Below are 23,850 nucleotides of genomic sequence, written 5' to 3'. Positions count from 1 at the left end.
CCTCACAGAATCATACACTCACGACGTTGCCCGTGCCCACGACCACACAGAATCTCACAGCTGCTCCTGCTCAGACCTCGAGTCCCCCGGAGAGCCCCCTCCCCTCGAGTCCCCCGGAGACCGGCGGCTGCCCAGAGGGGCGGGGCCGTCCCCTCGGATATAAGGCTCCAGAGCCAGCAGCTGCGACTCTCGAGACCCCCGAAAGGCCATGGTGGCCCTGCGGAAGCCCCCGCTCCTATCCCGGACCATGCTCCTGGCGCTTTTTTTCCTCCCCCAGGTCAGAGACCCGCGGGAGATGAAGTGGGAAGGGAGGGTTGCGAGGTGCGTGTGTGGGGAGACGACCCGAGGGCCCTGGGGAAGGGGCGCGGGGCGGACTGGACGCCTGCGTCCCCAAAGGCCTCTCACCTCGTGGCCCTTTCCGCCCCAGGCACAGCCGGCCGGCGTCTTCGAACTGCAGATCCACTCTTTCAGGCCGGGCCCTGGCCCCGAGGCCCCGCGGTCGCCGTGCAGCGCCCGGGGTCCTTGTCGCCTCTTCTTCCGGGTTTGCCTGAAGCCGGGGGTCTCCGAGGAGGCCGCCGAGTCCCAGTGCGCCCTGGGCACGGCGCTGAGCGCGCGCGGACCCGTCTACACCGGGCAGCCCGGAGCGCCCACGTCTGACCTGCAGCTGCCCGACCGCCTCATGCGCGTGCCCTTCCATGAGGCCTGGACGGTGAGACCCATTCCAGGGCACCCCCGGTGTTAGGGGCCTAACCTTCCACCCAAATCCACCCCCCAACTTCTAAGATCCCAGTGTCCCCCTTGGGACACCAAATTCCCAGACCAGTAACTCTACCATGTGAAATTCCACATTCCCAGACCCCTAAACCCTACTTACTGGAGACCCAAATGTTCTGACCCACCCTGCATGCTGAGGACTCTAAATTCCCAGAACTCCAAGCCCACCCTCTGGAAACCCTAAATTCACAGAAGGCTGTCTGCTCTTTACTACTCATTGGCGTCCAGTCGATTTCTACCAACCAGGACCATTTAGGACAGAGTGGAGTGCCCCATAGGGTTTCCAAGGAGCATCTGTTCTTTGGGAAGCCCTAAATACTGGAACCCTCATCTTTATCCCCAAATTCCCTTGCACCTAGGAACCCTCCCATCCTGTCTTGGAGACCCCCAATCTCACTTTATCCTCCCTCGGTTCTTCCATTTGGGGCCCTTATTCCTAACTCCTTCACCTCTGAAATCGTGTTTCCCATTCCCACAACCCCAAAAGTACAAAGGTGAACAGACCTGTATTCGAATTCTAGACCCAGCCTCAGTTTCCTCATCTGTAAAATGGGATTATCAAGGCACCTCACTAGGTTCGCTTGTGAGGAATTCAACCAGATGTCTTGAATAAAGTGAGACTGAGTACATACTGAGCACATAGTAAGTGCTCAAAATTCCATTCCTTCCCTGGGCCAGTACCTCTAGGAATTGTCCCTTGCCTGCCTGATGCCCAGAGTTGACCATCACTCTTCACCCCTGTACTCTGGTCTTCACTGAGTCCTTGCCTTGATCAACGTCTTTTATTCCTTCCTTTCCTCCTCCCCCAACCTAACCAGGGTACCTTTTCTCTCATCATTGAAATCTGGAAAGAAGAACTAGGAGAGGAGATTGCAGGTGAGTGGGGTCTGATGTGAGGTCCAGGGTAGTGACCTGGTGCTGTCTGTGGCCCCAAGGGCACGCAGAGTGGGGCCTTCACAGGATCCCTGGTTCTGGGGTGTCATCACAGCCCCTGGAGCATGGCGCTGGGTGTTGACAGCTCCAGGGTCAGGGCATCTCAACACAGAAATGTCTTGGCGCTGGGTGTGGGAGTCCATAGGCCTGGCCCTGGGTAGCAGGGGGAAGCTCTCTGTCTTGGAATTGAAGCCACTAGAGCAAGATAGCATTTCACAGCCCTGCTCTGGTGGGCTCTGTCACCATCATGATTTTGAGAACCAACGTGCAATGTGAGTTACTACTGGTTCTTTTACGGGAGGCTGTGGCACCACATCCATACAGAGGTCCCATGAGCTCTATGGGATGTTGTAGGCTTTCCAGGAAGAATTTTGAGTGAAGGTTTTGGGGAGGGATGTGGGGTGCTCTTAGCCTTCTTTGGCGGGAGCTCTGGTGCTGTGTGATTTTGAAGGTGGCGCAGGACCAGCAATGTTTCATTCTGTTATATATAAGGTTGTCCTGAGTCGGGACAGACCCCACAGCAACTCACAAGCGGTGGGGGCTCGGTCGGCATTTTGACGTAGAACGCTCCTGCAGCCCAGTGTTGGGCGTCGTAGTCGTCTACACCAACCAAACAAACCCCCAGTGCTGTCCAGTCAATTCCAGCTCACAGCGGCCCTTTAGAACAGAGTCGAGGTGCCCCATAGGATTTTCAAGGAGTGGCTGGTGGACTCGAACTGCTGACCTTTTGGTTAGCAGCCAAATGCTTAAATTCCACAAGTGGCTTTAACAAACAGAAATTTATTTTCTCATCGTTTAGGAAGCTAGAAATCTGAATTCAAGGTGCTGACCCTAGGGGAAGGCTTTCTCTCTCTGTTGGCTCTGGAGGAGGGTCCTCGTGTCTTTGAGCTTCTGCTCCTGGGCGATCTTCACGTGGCCTGGTTATCTCTCTTCCCCCGTCTCTGCTTGCTAGCTTGCATTTAATCTCTTTTATATCTCAAAAGAGATTGACTCAAAATCTACCCTACACTAATTCTGCCTCATTAACATAACAAACCCATTCCCAAATGGGATTATAACCACAGGCATAGAGGTTAGGATTTGCAACACATATTTGGGGGGGGCACACTGCAATCCATAATAGGGTGTAACAGCTATTATGGGGGGAGGACTGTCACTCTCCTGGTATTCCAAGGTCTCAGGTGCAATATGAGTAATTTATGGCCTACTAATTGGGATCTCTGTCACTGTTTTGATATAGAAAGATTCTGAGGCACAATATGGGGGCGACCTGCTTGTGTCCCTTGGCCATATGGAGATATCAAATGTCACAGAGTGCTGTAGGGGGTAATTTATAGCCAGGCAATTGCTTTACTATCTAAAGGATTTGGGGGCAAAATATGGGGCATCACTCTTTTATAGGAGTCCCTGGGTGGTGCAAAAGGTGAAGCACTCAACTACTAGTTCAAAGGTTGGCGGTACAAACCCACCCAGAGGCACCTCCAAAGACAGGCCCGGCGATCTGCTTCTGAAAGGTCATAGCCTTGAGAACCCTGTGGGGCACACGTGGGGTCGCCAGAGTCAGAATCGACTTGAAGGCAACTAACAATACAGCTTTTGTGGGGGAACTACTGCCAACGCGGTCGTGGGGAGCTAGTTGGGATCGTGATATTAAAAGTCCCCGACAGTTACAGCCTTGCTAATTGGGTAAGGTGTATCTTGAGTCAATCTCTTTTGAGATATAAAATAGGTTAAATGCAAGCTAGCAAGCAGAGATGGGGGAAGAGACATACCAAGCCACAACCTCGACTATCGCGGTGCCAAAGGACCTCAAGGCTGGATAACGGTTGTTTCGGCCTGCTATAGGGTCGCTATAGGGTCGCTACGAGTTGGAATCCACTCGAGGGCAATGGGTGTGGTTTTTGGTTAATGGGATCCCAGAGTCAAGCCAGCGCGGTCAGTCTCTATCCGGAGACCTGAGTGCTGCCGCGGTCCGATCAGACCCCTCCTAGCGGCTCTCCCCCGTCCCTGCAGGAGCAGCCTGGAGCTTGCTGTCGCGCGTGGCCGGACGGTGGCGCCTGGAGGCTGGGAGCCCGTGGGCCAGGGACGTGCAGCGCGCAGGCGGCTGGGAGCTGCGCTTCTCGTACCGCGCGCGCTGCGAGCCTCCCGCCGTCGGGGCCGCGTGCACGCGCCTCTGCCGTTCGCGCAGCGCCCCCTCGCGGTGCGGCCCGGGACAGCGCCCATGCGCTCCCATGGAGGAGGAGTGCGCAGCACCACGTGGGTCCCACCTTCAACCCCGCCCCAACCCACCCGGACCCCGTCCCTCCTTAGTTACCGTCATGCCCCCTTGTCCCCTCTCACAACCCAGCTACCCTCTTCAGGTAACTGGGGACCCCAGGATCCTCCCAGATACTCCAGACACCCCTCTCCAAGGTAGTGAGGACGCCCGCCGATCCCTGCCCATGTACCCAGCCTCCCATCCAGCTTCCACCTACCACCTTCGGGGAAACTATGGACCCTAGATCTCTCACTAGCCCTGCCTGGGTACCCCAACCGCATTCCTTCTTCCCAGAACTCGTCAGCCTCAAATAGGACTCCTACATCCATTTCCTATACCCACACCCCTTCTAAATGTGAGGACACCCACAGCTCTTCTAATGCTGGGGTCTCCTTACTTCTACCTAGAAGTTCAGAAACTCTTCTTAGATTTCCCAAGGGATCCTTTCTCCTCCCTGCCTGCTGTTGCAGGCCAGATCCCCTTGCTTTTTAAAGCCTGGGAACCCCCAACTAACCCTGAGTCCTCTCAGATCTCTCCCCAAGTTTCAGAGCCCCACTGAGACCCCTAGGAACTCCCAGACTAAGCCAGTCCCTCCCATCTCCCTGAAGGGGCAGGGGCCCTCCCAGTCGTAAATCCCTCTGCTCATTTTCCTCTCTGCAAGCCCAGGCCTGGGAGTCCCCTCCCCATCCTCCTTCCAAGAGCACAGACTCTGAAACCCGATGGCCGGGTTCAAATCCTTGATCCCCCACCTCCTAGCTGGGCGAGTCATCTCACCACTCTGGGCCTCAGTTTCCCTGTCTGTAATCTGGGGCTCACAATGTCATCTAGTCCAGAGGGTTGTCACAGGATGAAACAAGGTGGTATGTGGAAAGCACTCAGAAACCTCTCTGCGGCCCCCATCCCCCCGACCCTGGCCTTCCCCACCATCTATGTTCCACTTCCTTCTGTCTCTCTGTCCCTCACAGTGGCATGTCGAGCAGGCTGCAGCCCGGAGCATGGCTTCTGTGAGCAACCCAATGAATGTCGATGCCTGGAGGGATGGGCTGGGCCCCTCTGCACAGTCCCAGTCTCCACCAGCAGCTGCCTCAGCCCCAGGGGCCCATCCTCTGCCACAGCTGGGTGCCTCATACCCGGGCCTGGGCCCTGTGACGGGAACCCGTGTGCCAACGGGGGCAGCTGTAGTGTCAGTACCACCCACCCCCACCTCATCCTGCTCCCTACTTTACCCTGGGAGTTTCCACATCCCTCTGGGGCTCCATGTGACACCAGCTAGGGTGGAGAGCCAGGGGTAGCCGTTAGGGAGGGCTTCCTGGGGGTGTCCAGCCTGCATCTAGGGCCTTGAAGTTGGACTAGGTGATGGGGCTGGGACGGGGGAGGGCAGACCTGGCGGGCAGTACCTAAAGGTGTGGAGTGGGAATGATGAGCATAGAGAACAACTTAGGGCCCAAGGTAGGGGGTGGTGGGGCCAGGTGGGATGGGGATTTGGGACCTGGGGGGAGGGGCGGAACTTGAGAAGAGGCTTTCTGGAGGAGGCGGGCACAGGGGTGGGACTTTTGAAGTACCACTTGGCCGAGGGAGGTACCAAGTGAATGGGTAGACGAGTGAGCCAAAGCATGGAGGTGGGATGAGCCCAGTGTGTATTGGGATAATGGAGAACCCAGCGTGGGCCACCTGGACACTGTCACCATGGGACAGTGAGACACACTCAGGGTTCAAGTTGTGGGGGCAGGAGAGATCGGAAGAAAGCTATGAGGAGGAATCGGGAGGGCAGACCAGACAGGCAGCAGGTGGTAGGCAAAGGTGTATAGGTGGGGACTGGATGCCTCTGGGCCTCTTTGTGGGGTTACATGGGTAGACGCAGAAGCATGGAAGGGAGCAAGGGGTTGTCTGGGGAGGGCTTCCCAGAGAAGACGCCTGCATGCTGAGGGCTGAGACTAGAAAAGCAGCCGACTCCATAGTCAAGACCCTGAGGGGCATGGGATTTTGCTCCAAGGAGACGGCCCGCCCCAAGCCTTCTTGCCCCTGCCCAGGAAACACCAGGTTCCTTCGAGTGCGCCTGCCCCCGTGGGTTCTACGGGCTTCGGTGTGAGGTGAGCGGGGTGACATGCGCGGATGGACCCTGCTTCAATGGCGGCTTGTGTGTGGGGGGCGCAGACCCCGACTCTGCCTACGTCTGCCACTGCCCGCCCGGCTTCCAGGGCTCCAACTGCGAGAAGAGGGTAGACCGGTGCAGCCTGCAGCCGTGCCGGAATGGTGAGGCGGCGAGGCCGGATCGGTGCGGGGTGGGGTGGGGTGGGGCCCCCGCAGTGAGCAAGAGGACCACACGTAGTTCCCGAACTGTTAACGTGTGGTCGAAGCCGAGAAAAAAAGACACGCAGAGAGCCAAAGAGGGAAGGCTGAGCTAACCCATGATGCCACCAGGTAGAAAAGGAAGCGGGCTGGCTTTGCAGGTAGATACAGGCACTGGGCAAACTCCAGGAGGCCAGCCCTTGCTAGACAGCTATAGCGGTTGGTCATTAGAGAAAGGGATTACAAGCCCGGGAAACAGAAGAGCTCTGAGCGCTCCGGGGTGCTCCCTTCCCGGGCGGCTCCCCCTGACGCCCCCTCTCCTCGCAGGCGGGCTCTGCCTGGACCTGGGCTATGCCCTGCGCTGCCGCTGCCGCGCGGGCTTCGCGGGCCCACGCTGCGAGCACGACCTGGATGACTGCGCCGGGCGCGCCTGCGCTAACGGCGGCACGTGCCTGGAGGGCGGTGGCGCGCGCCGCTGCTCCTGCGCGCTGGGCTTCGGCGGCCGCGACTGCCGCGAGCGCGCCGACCCGTGCGCCGCGCGCCCCTGCGCGCACGGCGGCCGCTGCTACGCCCACTTCTCCGGCCTCGTCTGCGCCTGCGCGCCCGGCTACATGGGGGCGCGGTGCGAGTTCCCGGTTCGCCCCGACGGTGCGGAGGACGGCGCAGGCGCACCGCACGCGGCCCCGCCGGGCCCCAGGCAGGGGGATCCGCAGCGCTTCCTTTTGCCGCCAGCTTTGGGCTTGTTGGTGGCCGCAAGCTTTGCCGGCGCTGTGCTCTGGCTGATCCACTTGCGACGCCGTGGCTCTGGCCGGGATACTGGGTCTCGCCTGTTGGCGGGGACCCCGGAGCCACCAACCCACTCACTCCCCGATGCTCTGAACAACATGCGTATGCGAGAGGACCCCGGGGATGGCCCGAGGTGAGGGACCGGGCCACAGACCTATGCCTCGTCCCATTGGCTGCTTGCGTCAATCTCCATAGGAAAGTTGGCCTGCTTCCTCGACGGACCTCCCTGATTGGTCCAGTCCTGTTGTCCCTGAGCTCTTGGGCTTTTCGGGTTGTTTGGTTCCACAATTCCCCTGGTTGGGTTTAGGTTCCCCTCGATGGTCGGTGGGAAAAACAAGATCCGAGAATTAAGGGATTTGCATCTTTCTTTCTTCTTCATTTTCTCCCGCAGTCTGTCCGCTGATTGGAGTCGTCCCGAGGATGGAGACTCTCGAGCGATTTATGTCATATCTGCTCCTTCGATTTATGCTCGGGAGGTAGCTGTCCCTGTCTATCGCCTCTACACACATTGGGTACACCGGTGGAGGCATCCTCTGCTTTATCTCTAAACCTCCTTTTCTCTGTGTAAAATGGGAACCTCTGGAAGGTGCTTAAGCCCAATTTCCAGTTCTGACTTAATATAAGTCTGTCCTACATCCCTCTTGCTGTCGTTCTGAGCTGTTGGCCAGCTTCTGTTTTGAAGACCTATGGCTTCGAGAGGTTACGGTGGGGTTCCTCAGCCAAAACCCCTTACTTGATTTCCTCTTACTGGGGAGAGGGAGAAGAGGCTGAGGGCAGCCCTTTCTAATACCTCCTACTCATCTTGTTTCTAGGCCTGACCTGCCTCTTCGCCATCATCTCTTGGAGACAGATCTTGGATATTTTTGTATTTAGTTGGTGGTGCCAAATCTCTGCCCCAGACACTTTGGAGTTCACGTTGGAAGGGGTAGCTGGGAGAACTTTACCGTTGGAAATTGTACATAATGGCTATTTATATCCTATTATTTTTCTCTCCCCATCTCTTCAGAGGCATCTATAAATGCTCCTGTTTTGACCAACTTTGACTCGTCCCTCTGATCGCTTTGTACTTAGTGTGGGGTTAAGGGGAGAAATTCTGTGCTTTAGAAGAGTCATTAAAAAACAAAAAATAAACAAGCCCGTTGCCGTGGAGTCGATTCCGACTCAGCCACCCTGTAGGACAGAGTAGAGCTGCCCCATAGGGTTTCCAAGGAGCCCTTAGTGGATTTGAACTACCTAGCTTTTGGTTAGCAGCCAAACTCTTAACCACTACACCACCAGGGTTTCCTAGCAAGAATCATAGATAGGACTTTGTTGTGGAAGGAAGAAAAATACTAGTTGAAGTAAAAAAAGAATAAAAAGGAAAACCCTATAGTAGGTGTAGCCTCAGACAGGGCTGAATTCTGTGACTCAGTGCCCTTCTCCAGTTGGTTGTTTCCCCTGGGACTAGTTTGTGTGTTTGTGTGTGTGTGTGTATGTGTATGTGTGTGTCTGCCCAGGCTCTCTCAGCCCTTTCAACAAGCCAGTGTTTTTCCTCTGCCTACAGGTCACCTTAGTTAAGTGCCTTTTTTCCTGATACTTTCATTCACTCCACAGATACCTACTAAGATCCTACTGTGTGCCAAGTCTTGTTCTAGGAGCTGGAGACACAGCAGGGCATGAGACAGCCAAATTCTTGCCCTTGATGAGGTCACAGTTTGCTCTAGTCCTTGTCAGGGTGGTGATGGGCCAGAACTCTGGAGCCTGACAGCTTGAGTTTGAATCCCAGCTCTTCTACTTACTATTGTGGGCAAGTGTATAGCACTTCAAGCTATATAAATGTAGCTTCTTTGTTGTTGCTATTGCTCTTATTTTCCAGCTCTCTCCGTTGTCGCCTCTTTTAGGAAGCCCTCTTTGATTGCCACAGACTGAGTCTAGTGTCTCCTCTGGTCTCCCACAGCCCAATACTTGCCCCCCTCCCAATCCAGACCCGACTGCCAGCACCTACCCCCATCCTGGCCCTGACCCCCTGGACTATCACTGTTTGGTGAGGGGTGTGTCTCCCCGACTAGGGAGCCTGGTGAGGGCAGGAACCAGGGATTTTCTGATACCTCTTTGTCCCAGAATCATCCAGCACAGGACCAGACAGTCAAGAAACATTCAGGGTACAAGAAGGTTAACAAGGGCTGGGGGAAACACTGGGGCAATATGGGTGCTTCCTACCCTGGTAGTGGCCGTTAAGTAGCGGGAGTTATTAGGCAAGATCCAGGGGTCTGGTCTCACCCCTCGACTCTCCGCTCCGAGTGAACGCGGTGTAACAGTGCCCCCTGTGGTCACGTTCCATTTCAGAACTCTGTGCGGGTGTGTGCTCCCTGTCCCGGGGGGAGGGCGGGGCGGGAATCCCAACCCGGGCTACCCCGGCCCCCACTGGCCCCTCCATGAACAACCAGACTCGGGCCCCAGCCCCTTCCTCAGTCAGGACCTCTACCCCGGTCCGGGCCTCCACTCCGGTCCGGGCCTCGACCCCAGTCAGGACCCCAACCCCTGTCCGGGCCCCGACCCCAGTCCGGACTCCGACCCCCGTCCGGACCCCGACCCCGGCCCAGGTCCCGAACCCGGCCCGGACCCCGACCCCGGCCCAGGTCCCGACCCCGGCCCGGATCCCGACCCCGGCCCAGGTCCCGACCCCGGCCCAGGTCCCGACCCCGGCCCAGGTCCTTACCCTGGTCCGGGCGGCGACTCTGGTCCGGGCCTCGAATCCGGTCCGGACCCCGACTCCAGTCCGGGCTCCGGCTCCGGTCCGGGCTTTGCCTCCGGTCCGGGCCCCCCCTCTGGTCCAGGCTGCCACTCCAGCCCAGATTCCCGCTGAGCTTCCGGCCCCGGCCTCCTTCCCGACCCCGGCCCTGCTGTTGGATTCACCCCCAGAGCCGGCTCCGGAGCCAACTTTGTCGCCTGATAAGGATCCTGCGCGGTCGTCGAGTCTGAAGGCCGTCCCATCTGTCACCAGCCTGTCTGAGCTCACCGAGGGTCCCCATCCGCCGCTCACTCCATCGGCCACTGAGATACTGGGGTCCGCCTTCGGGGCCATCCCGACCGTAGACACACAGGCCTCCAAGCTGATAGATTCCACCCCCAGGCCTATCCCAGTGCCCATTCTGGGGACCAAGCTGTCAGCCACCTTACCGGTTTCTAACAACACACTCGCCTCCACCAGCGAGAACGTCGAAATGGACGACAGAGTCATTATTCGAGTGGTCTACTGGTGAGGGCTGGCCCCACCCACAGCTGCCTTCCTCCCCTGGGGAAAGGGCTGGATGGGCTGGGTGCAGGGGCACTGGGGACCTGGAAGTTCGGGTCTGGGGTAGGGTGAGGAACAAACCAAAAAAATCAAAACAAACGAGTAAACAAAAAAACCCGTTGCCGTCGAGGTTCCGATTCATAGTGACCCTATACGACAGAGTAGAACTGCCCCATAGGGTTTTCAAGGAGCGACTGGTGGACTCGACCTGCCGACCTTTTGGTTAACAGCCGAGCTCTTAACAACCGCCGCCAGAGTTCCACAGGGTGAGGGGAGGGTCCTAATTCCCAGGTAGGAAACTTGGCTTTCCTTCTCATTCTCTGTGAGGTTCCAGAGACCTGGGTTCAAATCCCTGCCATGCTCCAGCGGTGTGATTCTTGGCTCTGAACTTCATTTGTTCACTTTTATAGATTCATTCATTCATTCAGACCTGTGTTGGTTGAACACATCTGAATGCACCTCTCCGGAGGGGAAGCCCCAGGACACAAAGTCAGCAGGTGTTAGTGTGAATGCAGATGGGTGCTCTGTGGGAGGACGAGGGGGCTTCCAACTGGGCATCAGGGATGGCCTTTCTGAGGAGATGGCACTTGAGCTGCTCCCTCAGTGATGGGAAGGGGCTGCTAAATGAAGAGCTGGGGGGAAGGTGGTCAAAGCAGCAAGGGCAAAGACGGCGGGAGGCTGAGTGCTGTCCTCATTTGCCGCCCTGGACCTGAGCCTTGGGTTGTGTCAACGACAGCAACAACTGTAACACCAACCTTCCTTGACCTCCCTGGGACTCAGGGCTGAATTCATCGAAGGCTCTCTGCGGCCTGCCTCTCTCCCTGTCTCACCCTGTCTCTCTTCCGTCTCTGCCCAGCCCATCTCACCAGCTCTCGCTGTCTCCCCCCAACTCACTCCGAGTCATCATTTCCCCAGGCTGTGCGTGTGTCTCCGTCTGCTCATCTCCCCTTCTCTCTTTTTCTGCCCAGCTCCTCCTTTCTTTCTATCTCTTTCTCTGTCTCCATGAATTCATTAGGTAGTTCATTGGACACACCTACCATGTGCCAGGCACCGGGGACCCGGCAGTGAAAAAGACAAAGATCCCTGCCCTTGTTTGTGGTGCTGACGTTCTGGTTTAGAGGGCAGGCAAAAAATGATAATGACCCGAGGCTGCCCTTTTAACTCAGTACTGAAGTCACTCCTGAGGTTCACCCTTCAGCCAAAGATTAGACAGGTCTATAGGGCCAACAGTAACACACGTGAGGAACTTATGTTGTAGTTCAATCATGTATGCAAGACTAATGGGCACACCAGCCCACAAGCAAAGACGAGAAGGCCGAAAGGGACAGGAAAACTGTACAAATGGACATAGGGAACCCAGGTGGAATGGGGGAGAGTGCTGACACATTGCAGGGATTGTAACCAATGTCACAAAACAATTTGTGTATTAACTGTTTAATGAGAAACTAATTTGTTATGTAAACAGTCACCTAAGTCACAATAAAAAACCAAACAAACAAAAGCAATAAAGAAGACAAATTGTGAATTATCTAGTATATTGGGAGGTAATCAGTGCTATGGACAAAAGGCATCTTGGGAGTTTACGATTCTAGCTAGGGTGGTCAGGAAAGGCCTCCCTGAGCAAAGGTGGGGAGGGAAGGAGCTGTGTGGAGACTGGGGGAAGGGCAATCAGCAGAGAGAACAGCCAGTGCAAAGGCCCTGAGGCAGAAGTGCCTGGAGTGTTGGAAGAAGACCTAGGAGGTCCCTGTGGCTGGAGCAGGGTGAGCCAGGTGGAGAGTGGGAGGTGGTGAGTGCAGGGAGGTAATGGGGCGATTATGTGGGGCCTTGTGGGTCACAGGAGGACTGTGGTTTTGCCCTGAGTGAGATGGAGCCACCGGAGGGCCCTGACTTGTGTCTTGTGTCTTCCCTTCACTCTCTCTGCCACATTCCTCTTGCCCTCTGCCTCCAGTGGCCTCTGAAGCTACGGCCTTCGGGTGAGTAGTTTTGGCTTTGGGAATGGGGGGAGTGTGGGGTATGAAGGTATGAAGCCTGGGAGGAGTTCTTATTTCCCCTATCCTGTGACCTCATGACCCCATGACCCCACCTCATCTCTCCACAGTACATTCTACTGAGAAAGAGTCTGGAGCAGCAATTTCCAAATCGTCTAATCTTTGTAAGTGTGCTGGTAGCCTGGGCGTTGGGGGTGGTCAGAGCTTGGAGACCCCCAAGTAGGGGGAAAAGGGGGCCTTGCCCAGCCCCCAACCTTCCATTCCCAGGAGGAGGACATTTCTTCCCAGGCTACGGGGGAATTTGAAGTGTTTGTGGACGGGAAACTGGTCCATTCGAAGAAGGTGATTCTGAGCAAGGGTCCCAGACAGGGAAGGGGAGTGGGGCTGGGGCTCGGGGGGGATCGGGTAGACATGTCTCTACTCTTGCCCTCTGTGCCCAGAAAGGTGATGGTTTTGTGGATGATACCAGGCTGCAGAAAATTGTGAACAGTATCAATGAGACGATCAAGAAAGAGTAGCAGGCACTGGCCAGCTGGAGGTGAGGTGAGGGCTTGCCAGGGCCATGGTGAGAGGGGTGGAGGCTGGGATGGGGGCAGGTGTGGGGAAAGGGGGATAGGATACTATCCTGGAGTCATAGACTCCTAGTTTCAATCCTAGCACAGCCAACCCTCACTATTATAACTGGGGAGAAATCACCTACACCCTTTTCTGAGACTCAGTTTCCTCATCTATACAATGGGGTTGTTGAGATGATTTGATGAGACGGCTCATGTAAGGTAAGAAGGTAATAAACAGTACTCAGCACAGAGTAGGTAATAGGGTAATAAACAGTACTTGGCACAGAGTAGGTGATAAGGTAATAAACAATACTCAGCACAGAGTAGGTAATAAGGTAATAAACAGTAGTCAGCCCAGAGTAGGTGATAAGGTAATAACCAATACTTGTCACAGAGTAGGTAATAGGGTAATAAACAGTATCTGGCACAGAGTAGGTAATAAGGTAGTAAGCAGTACACTGGTATGTTGATTATAACTTTTTCCTCTTAGAAGAGCTTTTAAAGTTTATACTATCTCAGAACAGCCTGTGGCTATTTAAAATTTTTAAAAAATTTTAAAAATTAGCTGTAGTTGAGAATATACATAGCAAAAACATACACCAATTCAAGTTTCTACATGTACAATTCCGTGACATTGATTACATTCTTTGAGTTGTGCCACCGTTCTCAACCTCTTTTCCTAGTTGTTCTTCCCCCGTTAACATAAACTCAGTGCCCCCTAAGGTTCCTATCTAACCTTTTGAGTTGCTGTTGTCAATTTGATTCCATATAGATAGATCTTAAAAGAGCATAATGCTCAAGGCAGACATTCTTTACTAGTTTAGCTAAACTATTGTTTGGTTTTAAGAAGACTTCAGGGGGTATTTTTGGTTTAAGGTTTAACAGTTATTTTAGGGCAGTAGTTTCAGGGCCTCATCCAGCCTCCATGGCTCCAGAAATCTGGATTCCATGAGATTACTGTGCTGAATTTTACCCCTTTTGATCAGGATTCTTCTATAGAATCTTTGATCAAAATATTCAGTTATGGTAGCCAGGCACCATCTGGTTCTTCTGGTCTCGTGACAAAGGAGGCAGTTGTTCATGGAGGCAGTTAGCCACACATTCCATGTTCTCCTCCTTTTCCTTCCTTTGTTGGCTCCAGTTGAATAGAGACCAGTCGCTGTGCCTTCCATGGCTGATTACAAGCTTTTAAGACCACAGGCACTACGCAATGAATTAGGAGGTAGAACAGAAGCACTAGGCCAATTAACTAGGATGTCCCATGAAACCATGACCCTAAACCTCCAAACCAAGGAACCAAATCCCATGAGGTGCTTGGTTGTACATAAGAAGCCTCAGTAGCTACTTTTTTCCTTTCTTTGTGGTTGTTGTAAATGTATCTGTCACACAGCTTTTGCCAATTCAACTTTTTACAGGTGTACAACTCATCGACAGTAATTACATTAATTGGCTGGGCAACCCTACCCTTAATCAATGCAGTATTTCCTTCATTGTTGCTATTTAAATTTAAATTAATTAAAATGAAATAATAATAAAAATAAAAAAACAACAGTTTTTCAGTCACAGTAGCCACATTTCAAGTCCTCAGTAGCCACACGTGGCCACTGACTGGACGGCACAGACATAGAACGTGGAATCCACCGTCACAGGAAGCTCCGGTGGCAGTGTTGTTCTTAGGTGTTAAAGTGTACGTACAATAATTTATTTGCTGCTGATAGTGGATTTTTTTTTTATAACTTTTATTAAGCTTCAAGTGAACGTTTACAAATCCAATCAGTTGTCACATATAAGTTTACATACATCTCACTCCCTACTCCCACTTGCTCTCCCCCTCTTGACTCAGCCCTTTCAGTCTCTCCTTTCTTGACAATTTTGCCGGCTTCCCTCTCTCTCTATCCTCCCATCCCCCCTCCAGACAAGAGTTGCCAACACAATCTCAAGTGTCCACCTGATTTAATTAGCTCACTCTTCATCAGCGTCTCTCTCCCACCCGCTGACCAGTCCCTTTCATGTCTGATGAGTTGTCTTCGGGGATGGTTCCTGTCCTGTGCCAACAGAAGGTCTGGGGACCATGGCCACCGGGATTCCTCTAGTCTCAGTCAGACCATTAAGTTTGGTCTTTTTATGAGAATTTGGGGTCTGTATCCCACTGATCTCCTGCTCCCTCAGGGGTTCTCTGTTGTGCTCCCTGTCAGGGCAGTCATCGATTGTGGCCGGCCACCAACTAGTTCTTCTGGTCTCAGGATGATGTAGGTCTCTGGTTCATGTGGCCCTTTCTGTCTCTTGGGCTCTTAGTTGTCGTGTGACCTTGGCATTCTTCATTTTCCTTTGCTCCAGGTGGGTTGAGACCAATTGATGCATCTTAGATGGCCTCTTGTTAGCATTTAAGACCCCAGATGCCTGATAGTGGATTTTTAAAGGTACTTACCGTATACACATTTGCAGGCTGCTCCTGGCTTAGTACTTTGTTTCATGTATGTGTGTGTGTGTGTATATATATATATACACACACAGTCATGCGCTGCATAACGTCCATTTGGGCAACGTTCAACCACATGTAAGTCCATGGTCCCATAAATTAAGAAATCCCGATTGGAGAATGGGACGTATCAAACATAACCGGATACAGCAAATGCAACAGCTTCCTGCAGGCAACACGTGTTCGTATCTATTGTCAGTCAGTCAAATATTTATCTTAGTGTATAGTGCATAGTGTAACTTTCGATGCATAAAAAAACCTGAAATACTTCCAGATACACTAAAACATCTTTAACGTAATACAGTGATAATAATAACACTGCTTTTTTTTTTTTTTAACACTGAATTATGATTAAGGAAAAATATAATTAAATAGTAAGTATGGGGTAAGGGAAAGTATATGGATCAACAAGACTTTGCACTGTGAATAAATCCTGTTAGAAGCACTGCTTTTAATTCCTTGAGTCTTGACAGCCTACCATAACTTAAGTGATTAGTAACAGGTACAGTTTGTGAGCTGGCATTGTTTTCTGCAATCATTTATGACTTCCTGGAATTCCCCAAAACATGTTTTGCCGTCTGTTGGCGTTGATGCAATCCTAAACACAGGGTAGGTAAGGGAGACTCTTAAGTAACACATATGATGAGAGTGCTTATATCCTTATCCCGAATGTCAGGGAAGCACACTACAGAGGACCCCTGCAGCTTACGATAGGTGCCTTGGCGGTGTGGTGGTTTAAGTACTTGGCTGCTAACTGAAAGGATGGCGGCTCGAATCTACCAGTCGCTCTGTGGGAGAAAGATGTGGCATCTGCTTCCGTAAAGATTTACAGCCTTGGAAACCCCATGGGCAGTTCTACTCTGTCCTATAGGGTTGCTATGAGTCGGAATTGATTTGACAGCAGTAGGTAGTGGGTACAGCTTATAAGAACAAAGCACAGTGAAATTTAATCTTGGAAACTTGCCTTCAAGATGACTACTCAGATAATAAGATTTCTTGTTTAGCTCACAGGGTTGTAGCTATTCTCTATCTCCGGTTTTTGTTGTTGTTGTTAGTACAGAGAAAAGCAATTTATAGCAAAGCGCATAAGCAGGATATTTTTGGGTGCAAAACACCGTTTTCTCTCTGTTGAAGACTCCTTGTCCATTTTTCTCTTTTAATTGAGGCTGGAGAATAGACAAATAACTTTATTTTACGTTTCTCCTCTCAGTCACTTTCATGTGTGTGTGTTTGGGGGAGACGGTGGTTGTAAGGGAAGTAAACCCTCATCTTCAATAAAAAGTCAATAGATAACCCCTCCTTTGTTTATGTGTGAAACCGAGTGCAGCGTGAGGGCAAGCGGTAGGAGAAGGATTTGGGCAATTAATTACGCAAATAACTTTTTGTTTTGAGTTTAACATTTAGGAGGAAAAATTCAAATAATTTTTTTTACAATACAAATTAAGGAAAAAAATAACAAAAAGGTTCTTATTAAAAAGTTTATACACAAATTGTTTTGCGACATTGGTTGCAATCCCCACAATGTGTCAGCACTCTCCCCCTTCTCCACCCCAGGTTCCCTGTGTCCATTCATCCAGTTTTCCTGTCCCTTCCTCCCTTCTTGGCTTTGCTTTTGGGCAGGCATTGCGCATTTGGTCTAGCGTACTTGACTGAACTAAGAAGCACGTTCCTCACGTGGTATTGTTTGTTTTATAGGCCTGTCTAGTCTTTGGCTGAAAGGTGGACCTTGGGAGTGGCTTCGCTTCTGAGTTAGCAGGGTGTCTGGGGGCCATAGTCTTGGGGGTTCCTCCAGTCTCTGTTAGACCAGTAAGCTTCATCTTTTTTTTGTGGATTTGAATTTTTTTCTACATTTTTCTACCGCTGTGTCCGAGACTCTCTATTGTGATCCCTGTCAGACCAATTGGTAATGGTAGCGGGGAACCATCTTGTTCTTCTGGGCTCAGGTTGGTGGACGCTGTGGTTCATGTGCTCCATTAGTCCTTTGGAAGAATATTTTCCTTGTGTTTTTGGTTTTCTTCATTCTCCTTTGCTTCAGACGGGATGGGACCAATAGATGTATCTTAGATGGCCACTCGCAAGCTTTAAGACGCCAGACACTACTCACCAAAGTAGGATGTAGAACATTTTCTTTATGAATTGTGTTAGGCCAATTGACCTAGATGTCCCCTGAGACCATGGTCCCCAGCCCTCAGCCCCAGTAACTTGGTCCCTCAAGGTATTTGGATGTGTCTAGGAAGCTTCTGTGCCTTTGCCTTTGTCGAATTGTGCTGACTTCCCCCATATTGTGTGTTGTCCTTCCCTTCACCAAAGTTGACTTTTTTTTTAATAATTTTTATTGTGCTTTAAGTGAAAGTTTACAAATCAAGTCAGTCTCTCACACAAAAACTTATATACACCTTGCTACATACTCCCATTTGCTCTCCCCCTAATGAGACAACCCCCTCCCTCCTTCTACTCTCTCTTTTGGTGCCCATTTGGTCAGCTTCTAACCCCCTCTACCTTCTCATCTCTCCTCCAGGCAGGAGATGCCAACATAGTCTCAAGTGTCCACCTGATCCAAGAAGCTCATTCCTCACCAGCATCCCTCTCCATCTCATTGTCCAGTCCAATTCCTGTCTGAAGAGATGGCTTTGGGAATGGTTCCTGCCCTGGGCCAACAGAAGGTCTGGCGGCCATGACCACCAGGGTCCTTCTAGTCTCAGTCAGACCATTAAATCTGATCTTTTTATGGGAATTTGGGGTCTGCATCCCACTGCTCTCCTGCTCCCTCAGGGGTTCTCTGTTGCGTTCCCTGTCAGGGCAGTCATTGGTTGTAGCCGGGCACCATCTAGTTCTTCTGGTCTCAGGATGATGTAGTCTCTGGTTTATGTGGCCCTTTCTGTCTCTTGGGCTCATAATTACCTTGTGTCCTTGGTGTTCTTCATTCTCCTTTGATCCAGGTAGGTTGAGACCAATTGCTACATCTTAGATGGCTGCTTGCTAGCGTTTAAGACTCCAGGCGCCACTCTTCAAAGTGGGATGCAGAGTGTTTTCTTAATAGATTTTATTATGCCAACTGACTTAGATGTCCCCTGAAACCATGGTCCCCAAACCCCCGCCCCTGCTACGCTGGCCTTCGAACCATTCAGTTTATTCAGGAAACTTCTTTGCTTTTGGTTTAGTCCAGTTGTGCTGACCTCGCCTGTATTGTGTGTTGTCTTTTCCATCACCTAAAGTAGTTCTTATCTACTATCTAATTAGTGAATACCCCTCTCCCTCTCATAACCATAAAGGAATATTTTCTTCTCAGTTTAAACTACTTCTCAAGTTCTTATAATAGTGGTCTTATACAATATTTGTCCTTTTGCACCTGACTAGTTTCACTCAGCATAATGCCTTCCAGGTTTCTCCATGTTATGAAATGTTTCACAGATTCCTCACTGTTCTTTATCGATGTGTAGTATTCCATTGTGTGAATATACCATAATTTATTTATCCATTCATCCGTTGATGGGCTTCCATCTTTTTGCTATTGTAAACAGAGCTGCAATGAACATGGGTGTGCATATATCTGTTCGTGTAAAGGCTCTTATTTCTCTATTATATATTCCAAGGAGTGGGATTGCTAGATCATATGGTAGTTCTATTTCTAGCTTTTTAAGGAAGTGCCAAATCAATTTCCAAAGTGGTTGTACCATTTTACATTCCCACCAGCAGTGTATAAGTGTTCCAGTCTCCCCACAGCCTCTCTAACATTTATGATTTTGTGTTTTTTGGATTAATGCCAGCCTTGTTGGCGTGAGATGGAATCTTATTGTAGTTTTGATTTGCCCAAAGTTGACTCTTGTCTACTATCTAGATAGTGATTTTCCTTCCCCTCCCTCGTAACCATCAATGATTTTTTTTTCTCTGTGTAAACTATTTCTTGAGGTTTTATAATGGTGGTCTCAAACAGTATTTGTCTTTTTGTGATTGACTTATTTCACTCTGCATAATGCCCTCCATATTCATCCGTGTTGTGAGATGTTTCACGGATTCATCATTGTTTTTTATTGTTGGGTAGGATTCCATCGTGTGTGTACACCATAGTTTTTTTTTTTCATTCATCAGATGATAGGCACTTAGGTTGTTTCCATCCTTTTGCTATTGTGAACAATGTTACAATGAACATGGGTGTGCATGTCTATTTGAGTGATGGCTCTTCTTTCTCTAGGATATGTTCCTACAAGTGGGATTGCTGGATCATGTGGTATTTCTATTTCTAGCTTTTTAAGGAAGTACCATATCATTTTCCAAAATGGTTTTACCATTTTGCATTCCTACCAGCAGTGCATAAGAGCTTCAATCTCCCTTCAGCCTCTCCAACATTTGTTATTTTCTGTTTTTTTTGATGCCTGCCAGTAATGTCAGGGTGAGATGGTATCTCATTGTAGTTTTGATTTGCATTTCTCTAACGGCTAGTGATTGTGACCATTTCCTCATGTATCTGTTAGCCACTTGAATGCCTTCTTTGGTGAAGTGTCTGTTCATATCCTTTGCCCATTTTTTAATTAGTTTTTTTGTTGAGGTAATAATAATGTCTTCATGTGAGTTGCAAAATAGTGCCCATTTGTTATTACAAACCATTGTATATACCTCAAGTTTTTAATGTAACAGGCTTTACAGGGGTTGGTTCGTCATTATGGATTGTACGTAAGTCGGATGTTTGTAACCTGGGGACTGTCTGTATATAATATGGTGTTTGCACAACATCTAAATTACATAACATCCTATTTGGCAGAACCTAGGACATGGAAACCCTAGTGGCATAGTGGTTAAGTGCTACGGCTGCTAACCAAAGGGTCAGCAGTTCGAATCTGCCAGGCACTCCTTGGAAACTCCATGGGGCAGTTCTACTCTGTCCTATACGGTCGCTATGAGTCGGAATCGACTTGACGGCACAGGGTTTGGTTTTGGTTTGGTTATCATGGACGTTAAGTGATACATGACTGTATATATATATATTTATATTAGTTTCCAGTTTTGTTGAGGGATAGTGGTGTATAAGAAACAGTGCATGTTCACAATGTACAAGCTGATGAGTTATGATATCTGCACACATCTGTGAAGCCATCACCACAATCAGGAAAATGAGCATGCTCTTCACCCCAAAAGTTTCCTAATGAGTCTGTGTCATCTCTCACCTTCTCTTCTCCACCGCACTCAACCGCTAGGCTGCTTTCTACCACCACAGATTAGTTTGTGTTCTCTAGAATTTTTTATAAATGGAGGCTATGAGTTTTAAAAACTTTTTTTGTGGTGGAAATTTTTAGACATAGCCAATAGGTAAGAGAATAGTTTGAACTTCATGTACCTATTATCTTGCTCTTATCTTTTTTCATCAATTCTTCTTCCTCCCTCTGTTTTTTTGCACTGTAGGATTTTAATATAGATTTCAGACCTCATGTTATTTCACCCGTAAATACTTCAGTATGTATCTTTAATGGATAAATTTTAAAAATATAAACAAAGTCATTATCACACCTAGAACATTTTTAAAAAAGTCTTAATATTATTGAGTGCCTGCTCGAGTGTCTCGGGGAGGTCTTTTTACAGTTAGTTTCTGGAATCAGGATCCAGACAAGGTCCACATGTTTTATTATCTGTTTTTAAAGACTTATAAACAAGCTTTTGAAAATACTGTATGTTAATGTGTTAATGGAAACCCTGGTGGTGTAATAGTTAAGAGCTACATCTGCTAATCAAAAGATTGGCAGTTTGAATCCACCAGGCGCAGCTTGGAAACTCCATGGGGCAGTTCTACTCTGTCCTATAGGATCGCTATGAGTCAGAATCGACTCGATGGCAACGGGTTTGGTTTTGGTTTGCTACGTGTTAATTGGTCTATTTTTCAGCAGCCGAAGTGGAGGGCGGGAGAGCCTGGGGAAAGGTCTGTTCCCCATACTCACCGATATGTAGAATACGTGGTGGTTACACATCCAGCTTCCAGGATGACAGAGACATGGTTCAAATCCTGACTCTGCCAGCCACACAAAGTTGAGGTGGGGTGAGATTAGATGTTAGGTGCTAAGAGCTTGCTAAAATGGTAACCGTTGTTATTAGAATTGCTTAGAATTCTTTGGATTGAAGCAAAAACCCCAGTTTGAACAGGTTTAAGAAAAAAAAAATGGTTTGTGTGAATAAAAGTCTAGGGGAAAATGGGCTTTAGGCATGGCTGGATTTAGGCATGGCTGGATTTAGGCACCCTTTCTTTGAGGTCAGCTTTTTCCTAGGCTGGCTTTATTCTCAAACAGGTTCCCCCTCCTGGTGGCATATGTCCTGCAGAAGGTTCTCATTGATCTGAATTAGGTCACTTGTCCATCCCTGAACCAATCACTGAGGCCCAAGGGGGTATGGTGCTCTCTTTGGCTAGTCCTGAACCCTGCGTCTACTCCCGGAGCCAGAGTTGGAGTTGGCCTCCAAACCACAAGGGGGCGGAATGGGTGAAGGGTGCTGGGGGAGCATTACAGATGGGAGGATTGATAATGATTAAGCCAGTGCTGCCAGGGTTCAAATCTCAGCTGTGCCATTTACTACCTGTGTGACCTGGGGTGAATGTCTTCACTTCTCTGTGCCTTAGTTTCCCCCTCTGTAAAGTGGAGATTATAATATACCTTACCTCATTAGATTTTTTTAATTTATTCAACAAGTATCTGCCGAGCACCTACTCTGTTCTAGGCCTTGGGGATACAAAACAGACACAAACCCCTGCTGACATTTTAGTGGGGAAGGGAAAACGATGAACAAGATATGTAGGTAAATTAGAAGGCATTTTAGAAGGTGACAAGTGCTAAGGAGAAAAATAAGCAGGGAAGAGGAGTAAGAAGTGCTGGGGTATTTTTTTTTTTTTTGCAATTTTAAATTGGGTGGTCAAGGAAGGTCTCATTGAGAAGGTGATATTTGTTACCTGATTGGGGTCCGTGCCCTGGAGCTGTCGAGCCAATGAAACGTGCTCCAAGTCAGAAAGAGAAAGTTTTTAGGAGGTGACACCAGCGGAGGGGCCCCCACAGCAATGCAGGCTGTCCTTTATGGAGTCCCCCAAAAGCAATTTTTACATCAGAGCTTATATATCAATCATTTTGGCAAGGATTACTCAATGTTTTTAAGCACATAGCCCACAGATGGTCATATACATCACAGAACAACTACAAGAAACTCTTAAAGATACGCACTTTGGACATCTGAACTCTAATCTGTATGCTTGTAACAGTCTGAAAAAGAACTTACATAAGAATCTCTCAGCTAGTAGAAGTGGCCTGCCAAGTCCACTCTGCCTGAGATAAGGAGCAAGAAAGAAAGTTGCAGACCAAAAGCTCCAGGCAACCTTCCTAGCTGCTGCCTTGCAGGCTGAAGGCCATTCCCCAAGAGGACAAAGAAAAGGATGGAGACCAAGGCCGCAGGAGCCAAGAAGGCACCACACTCCTGTGGACAGAGACCAGTGCAGCTGGTGCAATAAAAAATGCTTACAGATTACTTAGAACATCATTATGGTGTTAGTTATGTCAAGCTCCAATCACCCATTTTGAATAGGAGAAAACATGTTGCAAGGTATTAGGGTCACATGTTTGAACCATGCAGATGTCTGGGGGAGAAGCAGTCCAGGCAGAGGAAGCAGCAAGTGCAAAGGGCCCCCATGGTAGGAGGGTGCCAGGTGCACTTGAAAACTAGCAAGGAGACTGAGGTGGGTATGGTAATTCATATAAAGCACGAGGACAGTGGCTAACACCTTGTAAGCCCCATGTAAATGCTATTATTTTTATGGAGCTGCTGACATCATTGTTATTTTTAATTTTCTCTCTTCTCTCCCCATCTCAGGAGCCTCAGCAAGATGATGAGAAGGGCTGAAATGTTGCCAAGTCAGGTCCTTTTCTGATGGTGGCTGGGGCTGGGGTGGGGCCAGGGAGGGGTGAAGAAAAAAATACAGAGTCTGCCTCCCTGTGTTCTGGTCTGCCTGCCTCTGACTGATGGAAACTGCACCCTGCTTCAGTGGAAAAATGGGGGCTAGATATAGGGTAGGCAACTAACAGATACTACCTGGCGTAAGCTGGTGGTGGGGAGCGTTACTGGAGAGAAAAATCAGACATGCTGCCCGCCCTTGTGAAGCTCAGATCTGCCCATTTACGAGAGTCTGGATACTATTTCTATGTCTAGTAAGGGAGGATCAGAAGTAATTACCTGGTTGCAGATAGTGTGGCAGAGTAGAAGGCAGTATGGCCCAGTGGTCAAGAGCATAGACCCAAATCCCTGCCTGGATTCAAATCCTAGCTTTGACACTTCCTAGCTGTCTTAGTTATCTAGTGCTTTTATAACAGAAATACCACAAGTGGATGGCTTTAATGAACAGAAATTTATTCACTCACAGTTTAGGAAGCTAGAAGTCTGAATTCAGGGTACCAGCTCCAGGAGAAGTCTTCCTCTCTCTGTCAGCTCTGGAGGAAGGTCCTTGTAATCAGTCTTCCCCGGGGTCTAAGTTTCTCAGTGCAGGGACGCACTCT

At 49.9% G+C, this 23,850-nt stretch overlaps 2 protein-coding genes across 2 annotated transcripts; both read left to right on the top strand.

Moving 5' to 3' along the window:
• The first annotated feature begins 208 nt into the window (after nt 1–208).
• DLL3 (delta like canonical Notch ligand 3) lies at nt 209–9,256 on the top strand. The gene is made up of 10 exons (XM_049902464.1): nt 209–277; nt 428–709; nt 1,593–1,650; nt 3,721–3,963; nt 4,930–5,147; nt 5,995–6,217; nt 6,581–7,172; nt 7,431–7,551; nt 8,976–9,062; nt 9,140–9,256. The coding sequence occupies exons 1-10, from the start codon at nt 209–211 to the stop codon at nt 9,254–9,256; spliced, it is 2,010 nt and encodes a 669-aa protein (XP_049758421.1).
• A 197-nt stretch (nt 9,257–9,453) lies between these two features.
• On the top strand, nt 9,454–23,231 carry SELENOV (selenoprotein V). Its single transcript, XM_049902463.1, has 6 exons — nt 9,454–10,277; nt 12,262–12,286; nt 12,412–12,465; nt 12,569–12,643; nt 12,742–12,839; nt 23,171–23,231. The coding sequence occupies exons 1-5, from the start codon at nt 9,454–9,456 to the stop codon at nt 12,817–12,819; spliced, it is 1,056 nt and encodes a 351-aa protein (XP_049758420.1). The 3' UTR covers nt 12,820–12,839; nt 23,171–23,231.
• The last annotated feature ends 619 nt before the right edge of the window (nt 23,232–23,850 follow it).

This window comes from Elephas maximus, chromosome 11, assembly GCF_024166365.1.
Source record: "Elephas maximus indicus isolate mEleMax1 chromosome 11, mEleMax1 primary haplotype, whole genome shotgun sequence".
Lineage (NCBI taxonomy): Eukaryota > Metazoa > Chordata > Mammalia > Proboscidea > Elephantidae > Elephas > Elephas maximus.
Note: the sequence above shows the minus strand (reverse complement) of the source record. Positions and strands in the feature narration are given on the sequence as shown.

What these genes read in the sequence shown, in the direction of transcription:
- DLL3 (XM_049902464.1), top strand. Translation starts at nt 209, where the DNA reads ATGGTGGCCCTGCGGAAGCCCCCGCTCCTATCCCGGACCATGCTCCTG. An exon ending in CGCTTTTTTTCCTCCCCCAG is followed by an intron (nt 278 to 427) that starts GTCAGAGACCCG and finishes TTTCCGCCCCAG; the next exon opens with GCACAGCCGGCCGGCGTCTT. An exon ending in CCTGCAGCCGTGCCGGAATG is followed by an intron (nt 6,218 to 6,580) that starts GTGAGGCGGCGA and finishes CTCTCCTCGCAG; the next exon opens with GCGGGCTCTGCCTGGACCTG.